The 27,528-nt window shown below is 35.9% G+C and overlaps 4 protein-coding genes across 7 annotated transcripts; 3 read left to right on the forward strand and 1 right to left on the reverse strand.

Annotated features, from left to right (window-relative positions):
* The first annotated feature begins 4,950 nt into the window (after positions 1-4,950).
* Positions 4,951-7,975, forward strand: LOC144567399 (putative polygalacturonase). The gene is made up of 7 exons (XM_078317527.1): positions 4,951-5,168; positions 5,512-5,874; positions 6,091-6,211; positions 6,487-6,661; positions 6,988-7,058; positions 7,144-7,385; positions 7,475-7,975. Exons 1-7 carry the CDS (start codon positions 5,133-5,135, stop codon positions 7,922-7,924), a joined length of 1,458 nt encoding a protein of 485 aa, XP_078173653.1. The 5' UTR covers positions 4,951-5,132; the 3' UTR covers positions 7,925-7,975.
* Positions 7,976-11,310: 3,335 nt separating this feature from the next.
* Positions 11,311-13,801, forward strand: EMB2769 (Cwf15 / Cwc15 cell cycle control family protein). Of its 2 annotated transcripts, none has more exons than XM_078317532.1 (7): positions 11,311-11,574; positions 11,671-11,777; positions 11,979-12,029; positions 12,134-12,221; positions 12,470-12,575; positions 12,676-12,782; positions 13,434-13,801. In XM_078317532.1, the coding sequence occupies exons 1-7, from the start codon at positions 11,444-11,446 to the stop codon at positions 13,555-13,557; spliced, it is 714 nt and encodes a 237-aa protein (XP_078173658.1). In that variant the 5' UTR covers positions 11,311-11,443; the 3' UTR covers positions 13,558-13,801. The 2 variants fall into 2 exon arrangements, with proteins under 2 accessions (XP_078173658.1, XP_078173659.1); XM_078317533.1 differs by having other exon boundaries at positions 11,327-11,574; positions 12,479-12,575.
* Positions 13,802-14,222: 421 nt separating this feature from the next.
* LOC144567400 (chorismate synthase) lies at positions 14,223-22,632 on the reverse strand. Of its 3 annotated transcripts, XM_078317528.1 has the most exons (12): positions 22,478-22,632; positions 22,230-22,304; positions 21,639-21,841; positions 21,314-21,412; positions 20,334-20,527; positions 18,555-18,730; positions 18,116-18,221; positions 17,732-18,027; positions 17,191-17,442; positions 16,631-16,718; positions 15,310-16,515; positions 14,223-14,962 (listed from the first exon to the last, which is right to left on the reverse strand). In XM_078317528.1, the coding sequence occupies exons 3-12, from the start codon at positions 21,704-21,706 to the stop codon at positions 14,805-14,807; spliced, it is 2,643 nt and encodes an 880-aa protein (XP_078173654.1). In that variant the 5' UTR covers positions 21,707-21,841; positions 22,230-22,304; positions 22,478-22,632; the 3' UTR covers positions 14,223-14,804. The 3 variants fall into 3 exon arrangements, with proteins under 3 accessions (XP_078173654.1, XP_078173656.1, XP_078173655.1); XM_078317530.1 differs by lacking the exon at positions 22,230-22,304 and having other exon boundaries at positions 22,478-22,620; XM_078317529.1 differs by lacking the exon at positions 22,230-22,304 and having other exon boundaries at positions 14,223-14,956; positions 22,478-22,619.
* A 2,338-nt stretch (positions 22,633-24,970) lies between these two features.
* MIND (septum site-determining protein (MIND)) lies at positions 24,971-26,361 on the forward strand. Its single transcript, XM_078317895.1, has one exon. It carries the CDS (start codon positions 25,075-25,077, stop codon positions 26,011-26,013), a length of 939 nt encoding a protein of 312 aa, XP_078174021.1. The 5' UTR covers positions 24,971-25,074; the 3' UTR covers positions 26,014-26,361.
* Positions 26,362-27,528: the final 1,167 nt, after the last annotated feature.

Here is a 27,528-nt window from a genome sequence, read left to right on the forward strand (position 1 = left end):
TGAGACACCACATGCAAGTGACCAAATAAATTTGGAACCAACGGTACTACCTCATGTAAATGACCAATTAGTTACACAAGATAATGACCAAGAGGTTGAGACAAGTGTTGTTGAAGAAACAATAGAAAATATTGAAACCAATGATAATGAGATAGAAGAAAATCAAGAAGTTAGACGGTCCATAAGAACACCAATACCGTCCGCTAGACTTAGAGACTATGAGACCTATACAGTGCAATACCCTATACAAGAATTCATATCATATAAAAATATTTCTTCTTCTTATAATGCATTTCTCACCTCCATTGAGAGAACACTAGAACCAAATAACTACCAAGAAGCCATAATTGATCCGGTATGGTGTGGTGCCATGAAGAAAGAACTAAGAGCTCTTGAAAAAAATGGGACATGGGTAATTGTACAATTACCAAAAAACAAAAAACCCGTTGGTTGCAAATGGGTATACAAAACCAAATATAATAGTGATGGTACCATAGAACGGTACAAGGTTAGATTAGTTGCCAAAGGGTACACTCAAACATATGGAATAGATTACAATGAAACCTTTGCCCCGGTAGCTAAAATGAATACCGTTAGAATTTTATTTTCTATTGCGACGAATAACAATTGGAATCTATACCAAATGGATGTAAAAAACGTCTTTCTTCAAGGAACACTTGAAGAAGAGGTATATATGAACCTACCACCCGGCCATAAATTGGAAAACAATTCTAATTTAGTTTGTAGGTTAAATAAATCAATTTATGGATTGAAGCAATCTCCACGGGCATGGTATGGAAAACTTAGCTCTTATTTAATTTCTTGCAAGTTTAAAATTTGTAGTGCCGATCATTCATTATTTATTAAAAATGATGGAGAAAATATAACCCTTGTACTAGTATATGTAGATGATATTATAGTTACCGGAAATAACGTAGAAGAAATTAAAAGAGTTAAAAGCCAATTAAAGGAAAAATTTGACATCAAAGACCTTGGATATTTAAAATATTTTCTAGGAATAGAGGTAGCACATTCAAAATTGGGACTCTTCATCTCCCAAAGAAAGTATACTTTAGACCTCTTAAAGGAAACCGGTAAATTAGGATGCAAACCAATCTCTACCCCAATTGATAACCGGCATAAATTAAATGATGAGGATGGTGAACCAATTAAAGACATAAACCAATTTCAAAGGCTAGTTGGAAAGCTAATTTATCTAACGGTCACCCGTCCGGATATTTCTTTTTCCGTAAGCCAAATTAGTAGATTCATGCACTCACCAAGAACTCCACACCTAGAGGCAATAAATAGAATTTTAAGGTATTTAAAGAAAAATCCCGGCAAGGGAATTTGGACGAAAAACAATAATTCTAATATCATATGTGGCTATTCCGATGCAGATTTGGCTGGAAGTTTTGATAGAAAATCCACTACCGGCTTTTGCACATTTGTAGGCGGAAATTTAGTCACATGGAAAAGCAAGAAACAAAACGTTGTGGCACGATCTAGCGCGGAGGCGGAATATCGTGCCATGGCGTCAACCGCATGCGAATTAACTTGGATAAAACATCTACTCAAAGAAATAGGCATTGCTTGTGATCAACCAATGAAGATGTATTGTGATAATAACTCCGCAAGACATATCGCATCGAATCCGGTATTCCACGAGCGAACCAAACATATAGAAGTGGATTGTCACTTCATTAGAGAAAAAGTTCAAGCAAAGGAAATAGAAACACCATACGTTAAGAGTAAAGATCAACTAGCGGATATCCTCACCAAAGGCTTGGACCCGAGTTCATTTGAAAAAATTTCAAGCAAGCTAGGATTGTATGATATATACATTCCAAGCTTGAGGGGGAGTGTTGAGAAATAGGATCTAGGATCTCAGATTAATAATCATCATAGATCTAGAAATAGAAGGCTAGGATTAAATCAAGGAAGTAAAGGGGCCTCCTTGCATATATTCAACAAATAGGTATACTGTACATAGGTACAAGGTACAAACGGTAACAAAACAGTAGCTTAGATGTTTGTAATATATATAGGAATGGTAACAGTGTAAAGATAAAAGAACAAAATGAAATAATTGTTTTCTCAAAATAATCTCTCCTCAGAAATTGCATAAATTCAACATTAATGTCAAGCTCTTTTACACATCTTTTGTTAGAAATTAGAGGTTTGTACTTGGTTGTTAATTTGTTATTTAGTCTTAATTCTTGATAATACTCTTTCATGTTAGTGTGTGTTTATTTATTTTGAGAAGAGATCCACTTACAATATTTATTAAATATGTTACAACATCTTATAATAATTTGGTTTTGCAATTTTTAAAGTTCAAACAGTCAATCTAAATTATTCAAAATGTACTTAGAAATCAAATTTTACATTTTTGATATGTTTTTACTATTTATTAAGTATTTTATAAAACTGATATTTTTCAGAAGTCCATAATTGTTTGAAACAATTAATTTTGTAAAATATTTAATAAAATTTTATTTTCAAATATATTTTAACATAGAAATTATATTAAACGGTTTAAATTAAACTTTTAAAATCACAAACTTATTAAGATATTATAACTTACAGTATACTGTGGAGTGTGGATCCCTCCTCAGTCCTCAATCATTTTATATTTCAAAAAGCAGGATATAATAGACAGGATATTGTAATGGCGGTGCGCATGTGAGCACTAGAGACTGTAGTGGTGGGCCCCATCTAAGCTAGCCGCAAATGAATCCTCTCGTCAGACTCAGTCCTCTTCTTCTCCTCCTAAATTCCTATTGAAAAAGTTGTAATATAATAATAATGAATGCATGGACCTAATTAACTTTCCTTGTGAGAGCGAACAAGGCTCTAAACTCCACACACAATTAAACAAACAAACACAGCTCAAGCAACCAAAAACCACCCCACAACCGCAATAAGCCCCGTTTGGAGTTTGGACAAATACGAAACACGTTCCTAGCAGCATGTGATGTGTTCCTCAAAAGGATGTAGTAATTGTGTTTCATCACATCAATAAGGGGTTGGTGAGATAATTTTTAAATTCATTGAATTAACTTCAAACGACTTATTCAAATAGTTGAATATTTTTATTTACGAGTGATGTGTGCACCATGAAGTCATGAACCAATCACTAATTTTATTATGATATTCAACAAAGGTAATTAGGCTAAATTTTTTTTAGCTTCATTCAATCACTGTCAATTAAAAATGGCAAGAACCTATCGTGTGCACCCGTGATTTAGCGTGGAGGGAGGCAAAAGGGACACGGTTGACACAGCTAGCGTACACCCGTGACAGACACAGAGATAGAGACGACAAGGAACCTGCGCATGAGGTTCCTGCATTGTACAATCTATTATTATCGTATCTGGTATGTTTGTCATGTGACTTAATTTCACCAAATCTTAATTCCAGTTTCCTATTGTCAAAGACTTAAAAGGCAACATTATTCCGGATTCGGGTCGGACTGTTCATGTTATATCATCCGAAACGAAAAGATTGTATTTACCATTTTGCCTTTTACTTGGATTAATTTGTACTGTACCAAACAAACCACACTCTCTGTTTTTTCCATGTAGACCCAACCAAACAATAGCAAGCAGAATTGCTGCGAAGAAAACGACATGGATACCAGAAAAAAGAAAGGTACAGAGTTGAAAACAAAAACTGATTAATTATGTTATTAAGTGGGCCTCTTTTTCTGGTTTGTTGCTTACCTTATCGGTTGGTGCCCATAATATGCACTCATGCACCGAAAGAAACACCTCCATTCTGACTATGATTCCCACGATACCACTTCAAAAATTTAATTTCATGACTAGGGTCTAGGGCCGTCCTGAAGATTTTAAATTTAGGACCCTTTATATATATAATTTTTTTATGAGACCAGCTAATACACTTCCATAAGTACTTCAACACTATATGTTTATTAAATTATTTTTGTCTTTTCAAAGTCCAAACAGTCAATTTGAACCATTCAATATGATATCCATATTAAAATGTACTTGAATACCAAATTTTACATTTTTTTTTATTTTTATACTTAATATAGGTAAAAAATTCATTGATTCAAAAGATTTTGAACTATAAAAAATAATTATTTTCTACTTACCTTAAAAAATAGTAAAAAAAATTCTAAAAACTGCAGGTCTCCAAGTATGTTTTAATATGGATATCATGTTGAACGGTTTGGATCAACTATTTGGACTTTTAAAACGCAAAAACGACTTATAAGCATAAGGTGTTCAAGTACTTATGGAAGCAATTAGGGGTGTTCATCGGTTCGGTTTGATTTCAACTGAACCGAACTAAAGTTTCATTTCGGTTTCTTCGGTTCAAACTTAAATATATTAATTTTTTTATTTAAAGCAATTGATTTATAATAAACCGAAATATATTAAGAAAAAAAAACCACGGTATTAAGAAATAAATCATAATATTAAGAAATAAACCAAAGTAATTAAATCAATTGATTAAAAAAAGGGTATAATTAAGAATAAACCGGGGCAGTCCAGCCTAAATTCATAATATATAAAAATTCGGACGGTTCGGTTATTTTGGTTTTGAAAATTTTTAAACCGAACCAAACAAAAGTTATAATTCGATTTTAAAAAGTAGACCGAACCAAACCATTAAACTGAAAAAAAAACTAATCTGTTTAGTCCAAACTAATTCAGTTTGATTCAAAATCGACTAAATCGGACCCAATGAATATCCCTAGAAGCGATTAGCTAGTCTGATTTTTTTATTGATATTCCAATATATAGATTATACCTATTTATAAAAAAAAAATTAGCCCTTTATATATACAAAATTTGAGCGCTAATATTTTATTTAGTTTTAATATATACAAATTATTTTTATTTATATATATATATATTTTTTTTTTGGAGGCCCTTAATTTTTGGAGTCCCGAGCGGTCGCTCTGGAAAAAAAAAAAAAAGCAAAGTTTTAATACAAGAAAAGTCAAGGGGGGTTCTTGAACTAAAGTTAAATTAATCCAGAGAATAATTGCTTGAGTTGAAAAAACAACCCTTTACTTCTCCATTTATATGCTTCGTGCAAGTTAGCAATGAAGAGTACTAGCTACTAAACTGTAAACATTTTTTTTTTCCTTCCAAAATATGGAGTTCCGAAGACAAAGAGACTTCTCTATCACTGTATACTCTCTCTTTCTCTCTCAATTTCTATCTCATACACACACCGAGCATACTTAATTCCCAGTTAAAATGCATCTCCTTGGCTTCTACTCTTGCTATATATTATAGGATGATCTTTTTAAGTTCATTGTTGTACTCCGGCCCGGTCAAAAATACATACTGAGCAAATCCTTGTGGAATTTCAAACAATTAGACTGCATTTTTCAACATTTCTTTGTGAATTATATTTACTGGGATTACTTCTAATTCAACTGCATATAGTAACTATTTTGAAGTTTGTAAATTGTACATATAGCTCATGCATCTTCTGAAGGCACATTTTTATTTTCTTTGATTGTGCCAGATTGAACTAACAACGTGGCTGCTGCTCATAGCAACTATTTCAATCACACCAACTCAAGCCGTCCGGAGGCAGGGTTCATATGATGAGAAGCCCAAATCCGGCAACCCGGTAACAGAGATAAAGTACTCATCACCGAGCTGCCGGGCCCACGCGTCATCTCTGGCAGAGTTTGGCGGGGTTGGGGATGGTACCACTTTAAACACTGATGCTTTTAGGTCAGCTATTGACCACCTCTCTCAGTATGCAAGTAACGGTGGCGGTATGCTGTATGTTCCAGCCGGCAAGTGGCTAACCGGCCCATTTAACCTTACGAGTTACTTCACATTGTTTTTGCACAAAGACGCCACGATTCTAGGTACACAGGTGAGTACTCAGAATATATTACTCTTATATAATGCCTGTTTTTTTATTTTTTTTTTATTTTGGACCCATAAAACAACTAAAGTCACACATTTAAAATCTCTGTTCAATGTCAATGGTCCAGTATATGCAAAGTATGTAGTTTGTAAGGTTAAATAGGTAAATTACAGAACGAAAATCAAAGTGACACTGACAATAGTGTGCTACAAAATGGCGCAGGATGTAAATCAATGGCCTCTGATAGATCCCTTGCCTTCATACGGGAGAGGGAGAGATAAGCCCGGCGGCCGGTACAGTAGCCTCATTGGTGGATCTAACCTCACCGATGTTGTCATCACTGGTATGTATCATGATAGACCATATTAAATCTCATGATTTTCATAACTAATCAGTGCAAATCTTTGCCAATTCAAGCAATAAAGCAGACCTAGCCATGATACATTTGCAATTGTGCCTGTCCCAAATTGTACCACTTAGTACAGGAATGTACAGTTTCTCCTAGCTTGCTTGTCACAGCTACTATATATTATTTACCATTGAAATACCTGATTTGGTATTTATTTTATTGTGCATACCACACACTATAAATTAAACGATATATAATTTTAATTTTAGGGGACAATGGAACGATTGATGGACAAGGTGCCTCCTGGTGGCAAAAATTTCATAAAAACCAGCTGAAATACACACGCGGTTATCTAATCGAGCTGCTATACTCGAACCAAATATTGATCTCTAACCTCACATTAGTTGACTCGCCTGCTTGGAATATCCATCCTGTCTACAGCAGGTCCTTTCAAACTTTACCAGTATAATTTTTCTGGTTGTAAAATTTGTTAACTTATAAGTACATTTCTTGGAAAACCTCATATGAATTACAAATAATATCAAACTTCAATAATTTAGTAATGTTTTTGGAGTCCACGTTTGTCAAAAAACAGATCAAACTGTGCTTAGTCACTGGTTCACAAATTTATTGAGCTTATTGTAATTAATTATTTGAGTAATGATCTATCATTTTTTTCAAACATATTGAGTTAAATTTATTTAGCCATTGTACTTCCACTGGTGATATGACAGCTTTTCTGACATGAGCTTAATAATTCTGCAATGCAGTAACATAGTTGTGTCAGGTATTACAATTCTCGCTCCGGTGCGTTCTCCTAACACAGATGGAATAAACCCAGGTTAGTCCTAAATGCTTGCACAATTGAACATTGACAAGCGGTAATCAATAATTAATTTGCCTAAACCTCTCCCAATTGGTTGTAGATTCATGCTCACAGGTGAAAATAGAAGACTGCTATATAGTTTCAGGGGACGATTGTGTGGCAATTAAGAGCGGTTGGGATGAGTACGGCATCTCCATCGGCATGCCTAGTCAGCACATTGCCATTAGACGATTGACATGCATCTCTCCCACCAGTGCAGTGATTGCACTTGGAAGTGAGATGTCTGGTGGAATACAAGATGTCCGTGCCGAAGATATAACGGCCATCAATTCTGAATCTGGGGTACCTAATTAATGAACCATATGTTTAATTCAATGTTTAATTGTTTCGTAAAAAAGATAACATATATGCATGTTTTGCCTAATATATAGGTACGTATCAAGACTGCACCGGGACGAGGTGCCTACGTGAAGGACATTTATGTGCGGGGTATGAACCTGAACACAATGAAATGGGCCTTTTGGATGACCGGCAACTACAATTCGCACCCGGACGACAAGTACGACCCCAACGCAATGCCAGAAGTTTCAGGAATCAGCTACAGCAATGTGGTTGCAACTCAGGTGACGACAGCTGCCAGGCTAGAGGGAATACCCAATGACGCGTTCACCGGGATTTGCATTTCCAATGTGACGGTTGGCATGGCCAAATCCAAGAAGTACCCGTGGACGTGCACCAATGTGGAAGGCGTCTCAACTGGTGTCAGCCCCCAGCCGTGCGAACCGCTTCAAGGGAAGCACGATGGTGGATGTCCTTTTCCAACTGAGCCCTTGGATGTTGATAGTATCCAGTTCGAGCACTGCTCTTACGCACTGCCGTAACTAACTAATTAATTTGCCTTTTGTTTTAGAAAGAAATTCTTTCTTCTTTCTTTAATTGCTCTATGGAAGTTCTTACGTAACTAATTGTTTTTGTTCTTCGTTATACAAAATTTTAATATTTAAAAACAAAATTATTTGAGTACCCTATCAGTACTCTCAAAATTCCCGCACCCCATTTAAAAAAATTATATAGTATGATCTGTACTAATTATATGGTCCTCACTAATTATTATTCTAAAAATATATTATATGATATCTACTAATTATTATTCTAAAATCTCTGCAGCACTCTTTCTCTATGATCCCCCTAATTATATAGTTTCCCCTTTTTCAGTTCCCACACTCGTCCTCGCGTCAACTTTCATAAATATAAATATAATATATTAACACTTAAAAAATAAGATATTAATATTTTGATGCACAACTTGTTATGATCATCTATTTTTCAGTCCCACAATCGTTCCGCATCAACCTTCCTCTAATGAAGCAACGGGGACCCTATATCACCGCATCTGTCTTACTCGGATACGGCTATTTAGTCGCCATACCCGTATCCGATACGTATCGGATACCGATACGCGTCTGATACGGCCACGATACGTATCCGATACGCTAGCTGGCGTATCGGATGACGTGGCGTATCTCTAAACTTTCTGATACGGTCGCGATACGCGTTGACTCATATCTGATACGACTATTTCAGCTAGATACGGGCGAGATACAGCTATCAGCGCTGGTGAACCGTGCCCGCACCCGTGAGCCGCGACTCTGAGCTGCGCCACACCTGTGGACCGCATATACACTAGCTGAAATATTTTTTTTTCCGCCAAAGCTGTGGTTCGAACTTGGGAAGGCCCAGTCCCAGCCAAAAGCTTTATCCACTCCGCAAGATTTTGTTTATGTTATATTGCAGTAACTCTGTTATTTAATATCTAATCTTATATTAAGCCTTTAGTTTTTTATAGCTTGATTCAGATTTTGTAATATATTCATCTTTTTAATTATATTTTTTATAATTATTTAAATGTAATATACAGATTAATAAAAAATAATATATATATAATAGCCGTATCGTATCCTTCATTTTTGAAAATTGCTGTATCACCGTATCCGTATCGTATCCGATACGATACCCGTATCCGTATCCATGCAACATAGCACCGCATTAACCTTCCTCAATTGTCATCGCATCAATATTTATCTAACAAAAATAGTTGACCACATAAGTATAAATATTTCAATGTATATGTATATATACTTGCAGTACTTGATATTAATACTTTTTTACGTCATCCAGTGTCATATGTAAAAAAATACTTACATGTATATGTATAAATACTTGCATGACGAGGTATAAATACTTATGTGATGACGAGTTCAAAAGTATGTCATCATGGATCTCATTTGAAAAAGAAAATTGCATAAAAGACGTTCGTGATTTTAGATTCGCAAAAGTCCTCACATATTGTCAGAAATATGGATGAGATTGAACGGAGAAAAAAAATCATCTCTAAAAACGTGTATGGTCCCCACATGTAGTTTGAGTGGTCCCCGCATATATTTAGGTCATGTTCGGATGTCACGAGATTATACGGGATGAGATTTGATGGAATTGAGAACTCACTTTTGAAAAAGTGGGAACCCACAAGTACGGATATACACAAGATTTATTATGAAAATGTGTTAAATTAAGTGTTCGGTTGTACAGTGGAATTAGTCGTAAGAAATTCTATTTTTTTTTTCTAATATGTTTGATAATATACAATTTTCTTTATTAATAAAATTATCAATAATGCAATTAAATAATAACATAATATTTCTTATTAATTATTATATTATAAAATATAAATATTTTTTATAATTAATTCAACCTACTAGAAAAAGAGACATACATCCAGATTAAAAAATACTTCTTATTTAAGAGTAAAAAGACAAGATAAGAAAAAAATTACTCCAGAAAATAGAAGTGCATCAAAACCAAAAATATATAATCAAACTCAAACTTATAATAATACAAAATGTCTAACAAGCAATCTAAAATTAAAGCTAATAGTTGGCAGTGCACCGACTGGAAAAATCAAAATTGAGTTGGACTCAATTTTCATTTTCCCACCAATTTACATTATGTGGGAAAGAGTTTAGGAAAAACTATAGGAATTAATACATTGGAAAAAAAAAAAAAACGAGCATCCAAATGGTATGAGAATTATAAATCCAATTTCCTCAAAAATCATATATTCCCATTATAAAACTATACATCCGAACAGCCTCTTATGGTGCGGATACGTTTGAGAGATTTTGTTAGAGAGACAATTATTTACATAAAACTTGTTCACCTCATAAGTATAAATTTTTTCATGCATAAGTATAAATATTTTCTTGCATATGTATTAATATTTTAGAAAAAAAAAATTTAGAGTTATTGTGATTCTCCAAGTAGTTATAGTAGTTATGGCACAGATATAGTAGCGCGAATACTGTTATCATCTTTCTTTAAAAAAATATTTATATATTTCTAGATTCGCTACATCTAAAATTTCTTGATAAAATCGTATCGTCTTCAATTTCAGGTTTCTCGAACAAACAGTTTTTTTTCAGGACGAATTTCAAAAAAAATAGTTTTATTTCTATTTCTGTATGCATGACATAAGAAAAGAAAGTTTGTTAAAACATGTTCGATAGAAAAAATCGATATGGTAAAAAAATTTACTTAACAATGCTTAAGAAAATTCTGCTGAATTGAAATTCCTACAAATTTTCATTGACGTAGAACGAAAATAAAAGCTAAAAAATTATGAAATGCTACAAATTTTCGTTAACAATAAAAAACACTATATGGGTCCATTAAACTAAAATGCTTGTCGGTAATATAAAAGCTGTATTAAGAAATTGTAATTCATAAAAAAATTATGATTCGAAATAATTTATTATCTTAACGGTGTAATATATAATTAAAATAATTGAAATAGTGATGTTTTTAGAAAATAAACAAGGAAAATTATAATCTTTCCAAAATAATGTGAAATATATACATAGAGTAGAGTTAAAATGTCTTATTAATTTTGTGTTCTATTATACTTCAATATCATTATCTTTAATTTTAAAATTTAAATAATTGATCCAAATGTTTAATATAATCTTCATGCTAAAATGTGTTTGGATAACAAATTCTAAAATCTTTAGAATTTTTCACTAGTACAAAATCACTGTTTTTTAGAATTATCTCTATTAGACCTAATTTTGTTAGTGCTATAATCGCTACATATCAAAAATAAAATATTATTTGTTGACCGCCTTAATAAAGCGATCCGTGTAATAAACCACAGCGTTTCAGCGAGAAGCCGACAAAGCAAAGCAACCCCTTCCTAAAAAAATTTATATCGACCAAACCTTTTCCTCCACGGAATCAGAGAAAAAAAAGAAAAGAAAAGAAAAGGGTGAGAAGAGCTTTCTTCTCGCAGCTAGGGTTTCTTCTGAGAACAAATCGCAAAAGAAAAGAGGAGACAGAGAAAGAAGAAGATGACAACGGCGGCGCGACCTACGTGGGCTCCAGCCAAGGGAGGCAACGAACAGGGTGGGACCCGCATCTTTGGCCCTTCTCAGAAATATTCGTCGAGAGATCTCGCTGCTCACACCAATCTCAAACCCAGGTTTGCGAACACAATTTGGAGATGCTTAGCTTATTTTCTTAAGAAGCTGTACTTCTTTCAACTTTTTTATTTAACAAAATAAGAAAAACAATGCAGGAGAGAGGGGCAGGATACAAAGGAAGAGCTTCAAAAGAGGAATTTCAGAGACGAATTGGACGAGCGTGAGCGCAAGCACTATTCTTCCAAGGATAAGTCATATTCCGGTAATTCCCATTTATTGCTGGTGAATTTTCTTATTCAGGGTTAATTGTGTTAAATATAGTCTTCATTAAACTCCACACTTATTTAGTTTGAACACTTATTTCACAATTTAAGCTTGCTGAAGGGATAAAAAAAAAAACATTTATTTGTACTGGTTCCTCAATTCAAGATCATTTTTTCTAATTTGAATTTGTGCTTTACAGAAGAGAGAGACAGAAGGAAAGGGTCAAGCTCAAGCCAGCTTCTCTTAGAAGGTTAGTTTTGTACTGTCTTCATCAATTCCTTCTGTATTCACATATTCACAGTTATTCATGTTATTTTCCATTTTACAATGGGAAAATTTTCATTTGAGTCACAGGGTCCAAGAAAGAAATTGAGGATAGAATATTTCCACGAGAAATTGATGCTGATGACTCCGATGTTGAGACCAAACCTGAAAATGACAGGTTTTTTTTTTTTTTTGCAATTACCATCTTCATATTCAATTGCCTTTCAATACTTATGATCAACAATTATGTTCTGCTGTTGGTACAACACCTATCATCAAATTATTATATTGCAGAAAAATGGAAAAAGGAAGTAATGAAATATTTTTTATTGTTGGTACCGTAGCCCTTGTTTTCGTGATTACCTGTTTCATATCATTGAATATGTCAAGCTTGTGCTATAATTAATGACCATTTTAATTTGACAGTGATGAGGATGATGAGGATGATGACGACGATGATGACGATACAGAGGCTTTGATGGCTGAGCTGGAGAGGATAAAGAAAGAACGTAATGAGGAAAAGCTCAGAAAGGTCACATTTTTCTCTTTCTGTTATCCATTGTAGTGTAAGAGTTATCATGCTCCCCTTGCATTTTGAAGTCTTGAATTTTCTATTTTTTTTATGAATGCAGGAGAGGCAGCAGCAGGAAGAAGAATTAAAGGTAAAGGAGGCTGAGCTAATGCGCGGAAATCCTCTTATAAACATTAACAGTTCTACCTCCTTCAGTGTCAAGAGAAGGTTTGTTCTCGTACTTTTTTAATAAATTCTTCGTTTTGTTGTTGTAGAGAAGTGGGTATGCAGAAGTTGCATGTTCACTGTGTTATTGAAGAGTCACTATGGTTGGTACTGGCATATACCAAACAATTGTATGAACTGAGGATTATCTTGCAAAATTCAGACACAGCATGTGTAAGGACACGTCACAACACAGTATAGAGCACTGGATAATAGTAAAAGGACAGCCCAAATGTCATCATCTTTTCCATGTGTAATTGATGTGTGTCATAGTGTATTTGTAAAAGCACGGCATGCATCTAACACGGCATGCACGTGTAAGGGCACATTACAACACAGCACGAGGTGTTGGGTGATTTGCTCATCCCCATCTATCTGGCACGGTACAGCTAGCACGGGCACGGTAGCATGGTCAGGATTTTTTTTTCCTAAATTACTTCCAGCGGGATTTGAACTCGCATAGGTTATCAACCAAGAGAATTTCCAATGTGCCAGCCCGCACCTGTGATAAGATAATATTTTCATTGCATATGTACTGTTTTTCTATCCCAAATTAAACAAAAAAAATAGAAAAATTAGAAAATGTAGGTGGATTGATCATATTGCCTGTTTGATTTTGATGGATTTTGGTTTCTTGTGTAACAATAAATGTAGGTGGGATGATGATGTGGTATTTAAGAACCAAGCACGTGGAGAAACAAAGACGCCTAAACGGTTCATTAATGATACCATTAGAAGTGACTTCCATCGCAAGTTCTTGCAACGGTACATGAAGTGATTGAAAGGGATGGACACTATGCAAAGCATTTGAGAAGGCCTTTTGGGCATCTTGCTTATGTGTAAAATATCATGTCGTCACAGCAAAACCTTTGCAAGAAGGGTGTGTTCTGTTGGTTATGTAAAACTATTGATCATTTGGCATTATGTTCTCTCTGTTTTTTTTATTTCGTGTCATAGAACCTTAGTTTGTTACTATATGTTCGAACAAACTTCATTGTTGATTGTGAGTATTTTGTTTATACTTGTAACATCATGGTTGGGTCCGTTGTGTTTGTTTCTTGGATTAAGTCTAGACTATGGTTCATTTGTACGACCAACTTAACTGAAAAATTAACAATCGTGTTAGTCTTTAATATCTAGCCGTATTTACTCCCCCTGTTGGGGGTACAGTATCAGTATTCGTCTTTTGCAATACCTGTTGCCAATACCGAGCCTTTATAAATCGTGCTTCAAGACGTACAAACCGTTTATAAGGCGCTTTATGTAGAAGTGACGGCATTCACAGATTGTAAAAATCGCTTTACTTAAATACGGATTCCATTTGCAAGCATATGCGTAGATTGGCAGAATACACCATCAGAGAGTTCTTCTTTTTGCGAGTACTAAAACACCATAAAAATGTACAGAAACCATACCTCACAGATCAATTATAACAAGGAAATGGAAAGCAAACTATTCTTAATAACGAGTTCAACATACGATCAATATACAAAACCAGACACCTCAGTTGATATGCTAGAATTTGCAGCACTAGAACCACCACCGAGGTTTTAACAAAGAACAGAGACGAGGAAGAACTAGAGCACTAGAAGCATGAAATGGATTCCACCTGACACTATTTCCCTTGAAATTTTCTAGGCCCATCTCCTAAGCTAGTATACCAATATCTGTCACCACTGATCTCCCCTTTAACATTTTCAATTACAAATGCTAATGTAATTCCACTGTTCCCATGTCTGATTTTGCTCCTTGAAACTGAAATGGTGTGACGTACTCTTTCCGCAGGTACCACAACTGACAAAGTTGAAGCCAACATTACAAGTTCAACTTCAAGATGCAAATTGCAATTCTTGGAAAATACATTTAGCATGTCAACTAAGTCTTTCTCTAGATACACTGAACAATCTAATATAATAATGAACAATGAGCACCTCTAGGAAACAAAATACAGCTGAGTTCTATTTTACTCCCCCTCCCTGCTTTTCTTTCTATTTGTTACTTGCTGAACAATTTCGAGAGGTAAATTTATCGGTATCTAATATCTGTACCAAGCTCCGGACCACCATGGAAACCAGGCAGTCTGCCTGCCTGCTGTGATTTCGCCCGCATTTCCATTTGTAATATCCTTTCCAGTGCCTCTGGGTGAGTTTGATTGCGAACTCCAAATTCTAATGGACCTGGTCCTAATTTTATGACAATTCAAGAAGATAACCAACATCAAATATATTAGAGGTTAGGCTCATCTGGTCATACATATTCATTTACAATAGAATGTTTTGATAGAAGATAATCCTGTCAAGGGACTCATTTAAAGTTTAAGGCACCCTTGAAATCAAGAATTTTTTCATCCCTTCGGATCATTGCCTTTTATATTCTCAAGACAAAAGAGGGCAGATATAGGAACAGTTAAAACTGGACTTTAAAAGATTAGGTTTCATTTCTAATTGTCCAACCGAATAGTCTAACATTGACAACCAAAATGTGGACTTATAGCAAATTCAATTTTACTAGGTTATTCAAGTTAATATACCTGGCATCCCAAGTCCAACTCCATGCCCAAAATTAGGTGGTTGGTGCATCGGCAAATTCGGTAAACTGGTTGCCTCATGAGACACAAAACCTGGGTGCACCTGATGCATGGGATGAGGTACAGGACCACCTCTTGACAGCCCGTGACGGATCAGGTCCATTTCTGGCCCAAACCCAACAGCCCCATAACGAGCATTCTGCATCATGACATGTCGAGCAGCTGGATCAAGGTCAAATTGGGGGCGGAATTGATGGCTTGGATCTTGCAACATTCCTTCAGGGCCAAGGAGTCTCATCCTTTGACTTGGATTAATGTCTTGAGGCCCGCCTATATGAGACATTGGAACATTATCAGACATGCGAAGATGGGAAACAGGTGTGGTGTTATCAGGTCCAAGCCCAATATTGAGCATCCTGTTACCAAGATCGCCAACTGAAGTATCATGCAATGCCACTTCAGTCTTGCTATGATTTGTAAAAGGCGGAAGGGAGTTAGGGTTTGGCTGAAAATTTACAGGAGCGTCATTGACTGAAAATAGACTCTCTTCCTCAGGTAAATTGATGTTCATCTCTCTCTCATGAAAATCCTGAAATAAGATATTATTGGAATTGTTATTCCTGAGCTCTATGAATTGGGGCTCCGACAGATCCTCCCTGAGAGAAGAGACAGGTGCATCCATTGAATGGAGCTCATTCATGAATGCTGTACCGAATAGAGCTTCTAGGGTTACATTATTCCCTGAATCAGTTGTTGCCTCAAGGTTTGTGCTAGGTGTAATTTCAGGATCCTTCTCCTTCATAGCAGCAGGAGCTCCCTTCTGCAGTAAAGATAGGAGGTTGAAAGATGAACTATTGTCCTTGTTAGCACCATCAGACCCACCTCCAACTTGCCAGTTTTTACTCGAGATATTAGGCCTAGTAGCACTGTTGTTATCGGTACTGCTGCCTGCCTGGGATAGCATAAGTTGTTCAAGATCTTCACATGTGAGAACAGCAGGCTTAGTGTTAGTGCTGAGAGTTTGATTCTGGGGCTCATTAGTAGGAGCCATTGATCCAAGAGCAGAAGCTTTCGGCACCACTTGTTCAAATTCTGTCTCGTTAGCTGTCCCGAGAGAAATTTGAGGATATTGGGTAGACTTGTTGTCAAGATTTTTGGCAAACAAGGAAAGAAGATCCTTGGATGAAGTGTCTTCTACAGGCTTTGCATCTACAAGAGGGTAAAACAAGTCCTCAAAGCTCAATGGAAACAAAAATCAGCTACGAGCACATCAAACCACCCCCCATAACATATTTAAGATGCACTAAACAAGTGACAGACTTACCTTCTTCGAGGAACCATTGGGCGAATTTGGATGATTCTGGTACAGAAGATGGATTGATTATCACTTCTTCAGCTTTGGAAGGCCGGGGCTACAATTAAAGACAGCAGAAATATGGTCACAAATTGTATCTGTAAAATTGCCAGAGTAAAAACAATTAAGAAAAAAATAAACATCCTCTTTTTCTATGGAAAAGGCGAATAAACTGTATAGGACTTGAGATGTGACCGACAGCCACAACTCTGTTTGATCACTTTCTTGGCATGAGAGAGTACAAAATACCATCCGGAGTTTGTACTGGACCAGAAGACAAGGTTCCAAGAAGGCTCAGTACCAGTGAATCCATAATTAAGATGTTAAGAGGGTACTTTGATATAAATCCCCCCCCCCCCCTTCCAAAAATCCCTCCAACAGTACAGAATTAATTGCACTCACAAAGGAACAGGAAAAACGTAGCAGAATGAGATGTGTCTTGTACAGCCATGAGCCCCCAGTTCTAGAATACACCAAAATTCAAGACTCTAAATCTTATTTAATAACTAACATCAGAACAGCCAACATACCGCAATCTGAACAATGGAAGAGGAAGGTGCACTAGGTTTCGACAAGGCAGTACCAAAGAACCTCTCCAGAACTGAAACTGAGCTCTCCTGCTCTGAAGAACTTGCAACTATTCCAATAGATCCTGCCTCTTTATCCTCATGGTTGAGAAAAGCACCCCACATTTGAGTCAAATTTGGGGTACCCGTAGCATTATCTTCTTTATTACCAGTAGCTGTACTCCAGTATTGAGCCTCGGTTGCACCATTCTTCATCTGCAAGCACATACCACATAATCTTTATACTGATTACCAAATGAAGTTTCAGTCGTATACCAATCACACCAAGTGCCAGTACTAGCTGCACTTTCTGCAAGTACTGCATATTTTTAAAGAGGTTATTATAAAGGAGAGGTAGAATTGATCCCCGTGTTTATATGAGGATCTTAACTTATTAGGTTAATGCGAAGCTAAAGTATGAGCTTTCTTCTTATGGCCAACTAGAACTTAATTTAGGTGCTCTCTTTTATTGAAAAGGAAATTATAGGCTTCAAATAATCATTACCTCAGATTCGGTAGAGGCATTCAAAGACCCCTTTTGGAGCTTTTTGTCGCCCACGGAAGAACTGGCAAAGCCTGGCGGCACAAGTGGCCTAGAGAGAGAAGGCTTGTTGGAAGCATCATGTGGAGCCACATGTCCATCTAGGTCCTCATCCTTTTTTGAGATCGTGCCTTGGCTATTGGTTGAGCTTTGCAACAGATCAAGGAGATGGTCTCCACTTGGCTTTGGGGCTTTCTCTTTCTGATTTTGTTTCTCCTGCAGCACTTTGTGTTGTTCTTTCCTCATCATCTCAAATGATGCTGTGCATAGACAATTTTCCTTCAGAACCAAGATACCTAATAATATAATCAAAATACCAGTAGTGGGGGTTGGGGGAGGAGCACAGACCTCTTCTTTTTCTTTCTTCTTCAGCTCTGTCTTGAGTGGAGTGCTCCGTAGAGCCAAAGGTCTCATCATTGCAAGAATCAACACCACCTCTTGAATAAGGTGCCGGCTGAATATGAAAAATAATAAAAGATTTTTTTAGAACAGTACAGCAAAGGGTTCACTGCGCAACGCAGAAGTACAATATAGTCTGGTTGGACACAAGCCCAATAGCACCAAAGAATTTATCATACATCCCAGCATAGAGTATAGCAAAGGATACTAAGGCTCCTAAAGCCGTCCCTTATCAGAAGTCCTTAATTAAGCACAAATTATAACAATTAGATTCAAATAACAAATGAAATACTGATCTAGAGGTGACATGGAGGTGAGTCTACGAGATGGATAATTCATATATTGAAATTTTGGGGATATTGCCTTGTACGGACGGGTATAATATTACCTTGAAAGGACGGGGAGGCTGATAAGGCTCAGAAGTCCTTTTAAGCTGATAGGGCACACTTGGGTGGGTGTTAGGTGAGGTTCCACTGACAAATCCAGATGGCTTTCCCAAAAGGCCATCATGCCCTCCTGATGAGCCCTGCCAGCTCCTTCTGTTCTGGTTTCCGAATCTTCTCTCTGCATCAATTACAGTATTTACACAGATTAACAAGGACAGTCAAGTTTTAAACAGTTTTCAGATTCTGAACAATGGATCAAAAACTTGTCTGATCCCAAGTCAAGTCAGCCGAGTAGGTCATAACTGACTGAAGATAAGCGAGTTTCATCCAAGAAACTTGCTTGAGCATTTTTTTCCAGCAAGCTCAATTGAGCGAGTAAACTCGGTTGAATATGTAGTCTAAGATTGATCCGATTGGACCAAACTTCACCAGCTTAGTAATGGAAAAAGAAAGAAATGGTTGAAGTGCTTGAATTTAAGAGGATATGCAATTTAGCTTTTGGAGAAGAAGGGTAGAATAACTCATTTGTGAAGAAGAAGAAGAACAAGAAGAACAAGAAACCAAATGAGAGCATAATTATTCTACTCAATCTTCTAAAGTACACTTGGTGCATAGACTCTTTGTCTGAATACTATTACTTGGTTCATAATAAACCAAAAACAACCCATATTTGGCTTTCCTTCTTGATCTTTGGAAATGTTGTTTGAATCACTGTGTGGATATTATAGATTCAAAAAAGAGATAACAACAACATATTTCACTGTTATGTATAAATTGCACCATGACAGCAGCAATACTAAAAATATAATTAATATTATCAAGTAGAACTAGGGTGTTCTTAAGTTCATCAAGCCCTTTTGTAAACTCAACTCTAAAACCTACCAGATTGGTTTCAAACGACGAATCATTTTGTATAGAGTAAAGTGGTAAAAAAACGTTAAAAAAAAATGCATTAAAACTAATTTATGAACCTTCTAATTTTGACCACTTGACTTTATACTAAATTAATTCGAAAGGTTAAAATTTTTGCATGTAAACGCATCACTCGTAAGGTAGATGGGTTTCAACGGTTTGGATTCGTCACTTGAAGCCAATCCGATAGGTTTTAGAGTTGAGTTCACAAAGAGGCTTGGTGAACTTAAGAACACCCTAGTTCTACTCAATATTATTCATTTATATCAAAAATATTTTCAACTATAATATTATTTTATTATTCCTTTTTAAGTCACAAAAATCATTCGAATCATAAAATGATTTGGCCCATGCCAGCTGATTGTGATCCATATTATATTATATGTCCATTCCGATTCGGATTCAGATCCCGAGTTTCCAAATGATGTTCTGAACAGCTCAATCTTTAACATCCTAATACAATGGAATTTCACATACACCCCCAACAAAATGCTGAAAATTGTACAATCTAAAGAAATTTGGTTGACACCACACCACATATACCCGTTCTCTCTTAATAACACAAGTGCCTAAACTAACCTTCTTCAACACATTAAAAACAAAGATTGTGATGGCAGAATAATTAATTCTTCTTGTATTTTTTTTCTTGTAATGAATTTACAAATATATGCTTAAGGGTGTCTACGGAGGCGTTTCACATTTTCCTATAGCTTTGGACAAGGTAATTGAAGAACTTCCCAATAACCCTTGCAACTTGAAATTTAAGTGCCCAACTAAAGTGCATTTTAGGAAAAGCAGCTTGGACATTTTAAGATACATTCTATTTGTAGGGAGTATACTAGAAGGTTGGTACAGGATTAAAATAAAACCTGTGCCAAAAGTGTCGCGTTCAGATTGTGAGTCGGCATCTTTGTCGCTTGACCCAGTTGAACGAGTGTCCCATCGACCTGAGCTTCCTTTGGAGAAGGTGCTAGAACTATCAAACCTTGTCAGAGTTGAGCCATACTCCCCTCTGCCTCTTGACCTCTCTGCTACAATACTGCTCGAAGTATCCTCTAACTCACTAAAATTTATAGTGAACAAATCACATCAGAATTTTGGGAAATGTTGGTGATATTCCAAGTTGTAATGAGTACTTGAATTAATATACTTTCATTTCTTAAAAGCTGGTAAATGATTTATGGTCGATTGGTAATTCAGATTCAATGAAATCCTTAACTTACAAATAATTAAAAGGTTACTAGAGGATTAATCTAAAAGCACTAAGAAGCTTCACTTTTGGAAACCTCACCCTAGATTATTTTTTCTCATTTTAATACATATATGCCATAGAAGTAAAAGTCTGCAAAAACAAAATACATTCAAAGAAATTCATATGGAAGAGGGTTAACTAAGGGAAATAATTACAGAGGATAGATTCTCCGTATGTAATGGCACTGAGTCAAGATTATTTTTTTGTGCACATGTCAGCACTCTGACAAGATACACCCATAATGTATCAAATTCGTGCAAAAACTAAAGTGCTGTCAAAAACATCCCCTAGAATTAATGAGGCTAACTGCCACTATAGTGAGAACAATTACTGTGGAAGGTTACAACTTCAGATAAAAATGGCCAACTTAACAATTCCACCTGCCATATAACATTCACTACCCTTTTTTTATGTTGATAAAAGAACTCTTAACTAATACATAACAAGACACATGTACATGAATTTAACATTAATACTGAGTCTTCAAAACACAAGCAGACAAGAGACTAGATATAATACCATATTCTCGAGGGCTTAAAATTCACAAGAACAGAACGCATAAAATAGCCAATTATATTATAATACGACAAGGGGTACCTTCGAACTGAAGAATCAAAACCATCAGGCAATTTTTTGCATATTTCCAAGTCCCTGAAGGAGAGGAGGAATTCTCTTGTATATGTTTTTATCAGATTCCTAGAGTACAAGGAAAAATAAATCATAAAGGCTTTGTTAATAGCAGCATTTAAACTTACACCTTTGATCTTCAACTGTAGACATTGTAAACTTCAATCCAGTAAAAATAGTTTTCAGAAGAATTTTTTTAGATTGTCACAAGAGGCAATTGCTTCTGAAAACATCATGAATGCCCAACAATAAAAATTGTGCCTTTAAATTTCAGCAGAGGGAGAAAAGGACTTACTTATTGGATTCAGGTACATTTTCTGATGGGATACCAGATGGAGCCTGATTTGCATTTTCCAAACTCATCCCCAAATGTTTAAAAACTATGCAGTCAGCTACAACAGACAGATCTACAACTAAATTTCTACAGTCTAAGTCATACGGGTCGAATCGAAACCCCAGGAAGTTATTAAACTTCTTTGAGGATCCTGTACAACCTCCCTGTGCCAATTAAAAGCACAACAGTTTAGTGATATAATTTCTGTGAACTAAAAACAAGAAACAGTGCAGGACAAAGAAATTTTGTGCAGCAAAATAGAATTGGCTGATCTAATATAAGAAAAAGAAACGGAATAAGGACAACAATTCCTATGGAAATCTTGAAACGTTGGAGTATATCTAGGCTCGTGTCAACATGTGGTGAAGATAAACATATTTTTGTAAAGGAGGATAGTTAATAGAATTATACAAAAATTACAAAATACTAGTGTATCTGGAGAGAGTTAAAATAGAGGTGCTACTGAACGTGGCTTTTATGGCAATTGCGGATGATGAATCTAGTATCAAAACAAGAAAAAAAAATAAGAATATCTAAAAAGTAAGCACAAACCCTAGAACGCCCAATCTGGGATTGTTTTCAGATATAATAGCTCAGTGATCTAGAGAACATAGGACTAATAAGATCCTGCAAGAAGAATCAGGCTAGATAAGCTTAGAAAAGGTGCAATTTTAGCTTAAATTGTCCTATAAAATATTACAAAGAGTGAAATGGTGATACTCCTGTGATAGCCAAGAAAAATGAAACCCTAGAAATTCCTAACCTCGCAAGGACGGAGAGAGAGAGACAGAGAGAATTACCTTTCCGGATCGATGGATTGGTGCTTTGGAGAGAGAGAGAGAGAGAGTTCCTGCTCGGCTGGTATGAAAAGGCGATGACCGGGATTGAAACGAGAGAGAGAGAGAGGGAGATGGAGAGAGAGAAAGAGATGATTTCAGTACATTTTTTTATTGGTAAAATTACCTAGGTACCCTACAAAACATGAAAACGCTTGGAGAAGCCCTTTACGGGGGGAAAGGCTCGGGGTGACTGTAAATTTATGACGTAACCCCTGATTTTTCTTTTGTTTGTTGGTTTTTCCTTTTTGAGCGCAACGATTTCTTACAAACAGTTTGGTTTGGTTTGGTGCTATACTGCTATTGATGGATGTTTCGCTTAAAGAAAGATTCAAGAATCAAGATGTGGAAACGGGGCAAGGCATGCACGTACTCTCTGCAGTACTGCCGGAATATAACGAGTTTTCAGCCGAGCGATTGGAAATTGTAATGCATGAGAATGAGAATTATCTTTTAAAAGAACAAATTAAACGTCCTCTCTAAGAAAAACAATCTAATTACTGAATGTGTCGTGACTGGTGACATGCATGTCTTCATTTTCATCTATTAAAATTAAAAATAGATAAAATCATCTGCAGATCAGATCTGTCAAGCATACATAAAGATGAGATTAAGTTGGTGAATCTGTTTCTTTGCATATTCACAATTAAGTTATTTTACACATCGACTATGTTACGCCGAAATTTTCATTGGAAAAATATTAATGGGCTCTAGTGTGATTGGTCTCGTTAAGCCCGGTTATTTTTTATTATAATAAACAATAAATAATAAATAGTACAGTTAAGAAATAATTTTCATCTGCATTATTCTAATTTTACCGAATACAAGCCTGCTGGTATTGGTAATTGGTGTGAATCAAAAAATTAATCCCCACTCCGTACTTTTTCATTTTGAGATAATCGTGACGTAGCACTAATACCATCCTATAATCATCACAATTTCCTATCACAATTTTTTGTTATATAACCAATAATTATTCATTATCCGTTTATTATCTATTAATATTAACATGTAAGGATATGAAAATAATACCTCCACCCATTACATGGTACCCATCGATACCCCTAATATGAAGAAAATATTATCCGCGAGAACAAAAAAATATTGCTAGCTAATAAAATAAGAAAAGATTTCTAATCATCAATCGTTGTATTGGGTCAACCAAGTCTCTTAATTTTTTTGTTTAATAAAATCCTTCAACCACTGTGCGTCTATACATGGTTCAATATTCTAAAGTCTAAACTGTTTCTTAGTTCGAATAGTTATCTGAATTCATTAATTAAGACTCTAAGGAACTCACATTACTTGCAAATTAAGTCATCACCTATAATGTAAATATTAATTATCAGCAACTAATTAAGTATCAATTTGAACAAATAATCGAAGATTAAGGGTAATTGATTCAAGAAAATGTTTAAGAATTTGATCGAATCACTGTACAATAGCCGAAAGGCTTGATCGATTCAAAACTAGAATTTATTTTTTAAATGTTTCTAAATTATTCAGACTCAATTACAATTATAAAATTGATATTTTTTTTTTGTAAAAGCTATCAATTATTAATGTTCTTTTTAACTTGGCACCCCAAAGAAAAGTATTGCTGAAGAGCGTTAATTTTCTTAACTATAAAATTTTTCAGTTACATATTTTTGCCGAGGAGAGTTCTAATACCTCATGTTTTTCATACCTCATCATACCTTATATTTTATATCTTTATTTTTAAAATCTAAACTGTCGATCTGAACCACTCAACATGATATCCATACTAAAATATGCTTGGGATAAAATTTTATAATTTTTGAAGAATTTTTACTATTTTTTAAGATAGATACAAAATCGTTGTTTATGGACCGTTAAAAAAAGGTGACTTTCTACTCATCTGAAAAAGAGTAAAAAATTACAATAATTATGAAATTCCATCCGAAACATAATTTAGTATGGATATCATGTTGAGCGGTTTGGGTCGACAATTCAGATTTTGAAAATAAAAACATAAAATATAAAGTATGATGAGGTATGACAAGTATAAGGTATTGTAACTCCCCTCGTTCTTGCCAAGTTTTTATCATCAACGATATCAGTGAAAATCCAACCACCTCAAATGATTTAAATCGTATGATGCTAGCCATGATTGAATATATCAATATACTATAATTCAACTAATTAATGGAATGCAGCTCATAGTTGTACATGCAAAATTAATCTGATACCTATTTTAAATAAATGACTAATCATGTACTAAATGAAAAAAATGGTACAAAAGAATGTACTTTTTGACGGGGAAATAAGATATTTAACGTTTCAATACAAAAATACAAATTTAAAATTTTTGATGGGTACACTAGCAATTAATCCCAACAAAATAGCCTTCCTGACAGTTTTGCATCCTCACCCCGTAAAACTATCCTTATTTGCCCTCTGAAAGTCGGGCCCCTCAGCAGCTGTCCTACTCGCACTGTTTCCAGTCGTCTTAGTTCTTACCCCATCAATGGTCACCTTGTCCGTTTTCTTGCTGCAACAGTAAAACCCTAACACGACCTCCCCTCAAAATCCTAAATCTAATGCCCTCTCTCGTCCTTCCCACCGCCTCTTTCTCCACCAAACTCTCACACCGCCACCATTCCACCATTCCCTCCGCCTCGCACTCCCGCCGCCCGCATCTCGCCGGCGACCCGCCTCGAACCGTCGTTATCACCTCTGGAAAAGGAGGCGTCGGTAAAACCACCGCCACTGCAAATCTGTCCGCCTCCCTTGCTCGCCTCGGCTTCCGCGTTACCTCCATAGATGCTGACGCTGGGCTCCGCAACCTCGACCTCCTACTAGGCCTCGAAAATCGGATCCATTATACCGCCTCGGAAGTGTTCTCTGGCGAGTGTCGCCTCGACCAAGCCCTAGTCCGGGACCGCCGATTCAACAACCTCCGCCTCCTCTGCCTCTCCAAACCCCGCTCTAAGCTCCCCTTGTCTTTCGGGTCCAAAACCATTACTTACTTGGTTGATGCGCTCAAAACCCTTGAACCCGAAAACCCGGTTCAGTTTATCCTAATTGACTGCCCTGCGGGTGTGGATGCTGGTTTTGTGACTGCAATTGCACCTGCAGATGAAGCAATATTAGTCACCACACCTGATATAACTGCTTTACGTGATGCAGATCGGGTTGCCGGGCTATTGGAATGTGATGGTATAAAGGATATTAAAATAATTGTGAACCGGGTCCGGGCTGATTTAGTGAGAGGGGAGGATATGATGTCACCCTTGGATGTGCAGGAGATGTTGGGTTTGCCATTGCTTGGGGCTATCCCAGAGGATGCTGAGGTGATTCGGAGCACAAACCGTGGGTCCCCATTGGTGTTGAATGATCCCCCTGCACCAGCTGGCATTGCTTTTGAGCAGGCTGCATGGCGGTTGGTTGAAGGAGATACAATGACTGCGGTTGCACTTGAGGAAGCAGATCGACCATCTAAGAAGGGGTTTGGTTGGTTCTCATTCTTCGGTCGGTGAATACAAGTACTTTTCAAGCATTTTCTTTCTTTTATGGGTTTTGAGTAGTTACTTCACTTAAATTAGTTGCTTGTTTAAATTGGAGGGGTCAATTTATGTGAATTGTTAGCTTAATTGTTTAGTTGTAGGTTGGAGATGGTTTTGATTGGGGTGGTAATTTTGTTTAGTAATTCTAGAGGTTCAGTGATTGTTCTTTTTTCTTTGTTTCTTTGTTAATTTTATTTCTGTGTAAATGAAAATATTATGGTTTAGGAATTGTGATGCCTTTTATGTCTATTCATTTGGACGTAACAAATTATTACAACAACAACATCCATATCTGATGATTTGCTGCTTTAAAATTTGTCATTTATGCTTTGGTTGACTGAATTGGGACTAATTGTATTAATTTTCTGGCACTGGGTGCTTCTCCAGTCTGCTTAGGTAGATATCTCACAAATCAATCCAAATGTTACAAGGTTGTTTACAAGATGTTTGTTCTGCCTAACAGCGGTACTTATTAAATCAGAGTTTTTTTTTTTTTTTTTTAATAGAGTAGTTGTGCTGCTACAAATCAATGGTCCCAAAATTTGTTCCATGATGCTCTCATCATTCATCAAAATCAGGTTATGAGCTTGGGCTCGGGAATGAGTTAGAACATTAGGTTGCTATGTACTGATATGGACCAGTATCTATTTGGCTGTCCCTTTGATTAACACGTTGTTTGAGTTTAGCTCTGGACTGTCCGATTAGAATCCGAACCAATCTGGCACGCGTCTGTAGTGCATGGAGCCCTTTAATATTCGTGCAGATCAAATTGGACGGTTCGGAACTAAACTCAAATGGTGCGTTTAATGAAGACTGAAGAGATGCGAATTCTTACAATCTAGCCCAGGTTGGATCAGTGCCTCTAAATTTTCCACTGCCTTTTGTGTTATTGATTCCTTTGGCAACAAATGCAGCTTCCATTTTCTCGTCGTAAGACTTATCGGTTTATTAACCTCGCGTTATTCTCAGACTGTCTTTGTAGTATCTTTGCATTATGTTATGTTTCATCTTATCGGTTTATTAATCTCGCGAGGTGCAAAGAAAACAAACTAAAAAAAACTTAACTTTAACCCCCAAGTGAGAACTATTTGTATCCTTTAGCGAGTCGCCAAAGATAGATTCTTTTTTTCCAAATTGGCGCTAAAATCAAATTAACAAAATTGAAAATAATAAAAAGTTAAAGACTTTGAATGCCTCACTACATTTTTTTTTGGGTCAAAATTTCTTCGGACAGATATCTCTTGAACTTGATACTGAGTCCAAAAATCCAGTTTTTTTGTTTCTTGTATTCAAATTTTGTCAATTTTTTTATTTATCAAAATCATATATCTATGAAATGCAATCTAAATTTCAAAGCAATTGTTAATCTATGAAATGCAATCTAAATCATATTTTATATATTTTTAAAATTGACATTTAAAAGCAATTGTAAATGATGACGTGATATTTAATAAAAAATATTAATATTGTAAAATTAATATAGTAACA

Source organism: Carex rostrata, chromosome 16, assembly GCF_964058835.1.
Source record: "Carex rostrata chromosome 16, lpCarRost1.2, whole genome shotgun sequence".
Classification (NCBI taxonomy): Eukaryota; Viridiplantae; Streptophyta; class Magnoliopsida; order Poales; family Cyperaceae; genus Carex; species Carex rostrata.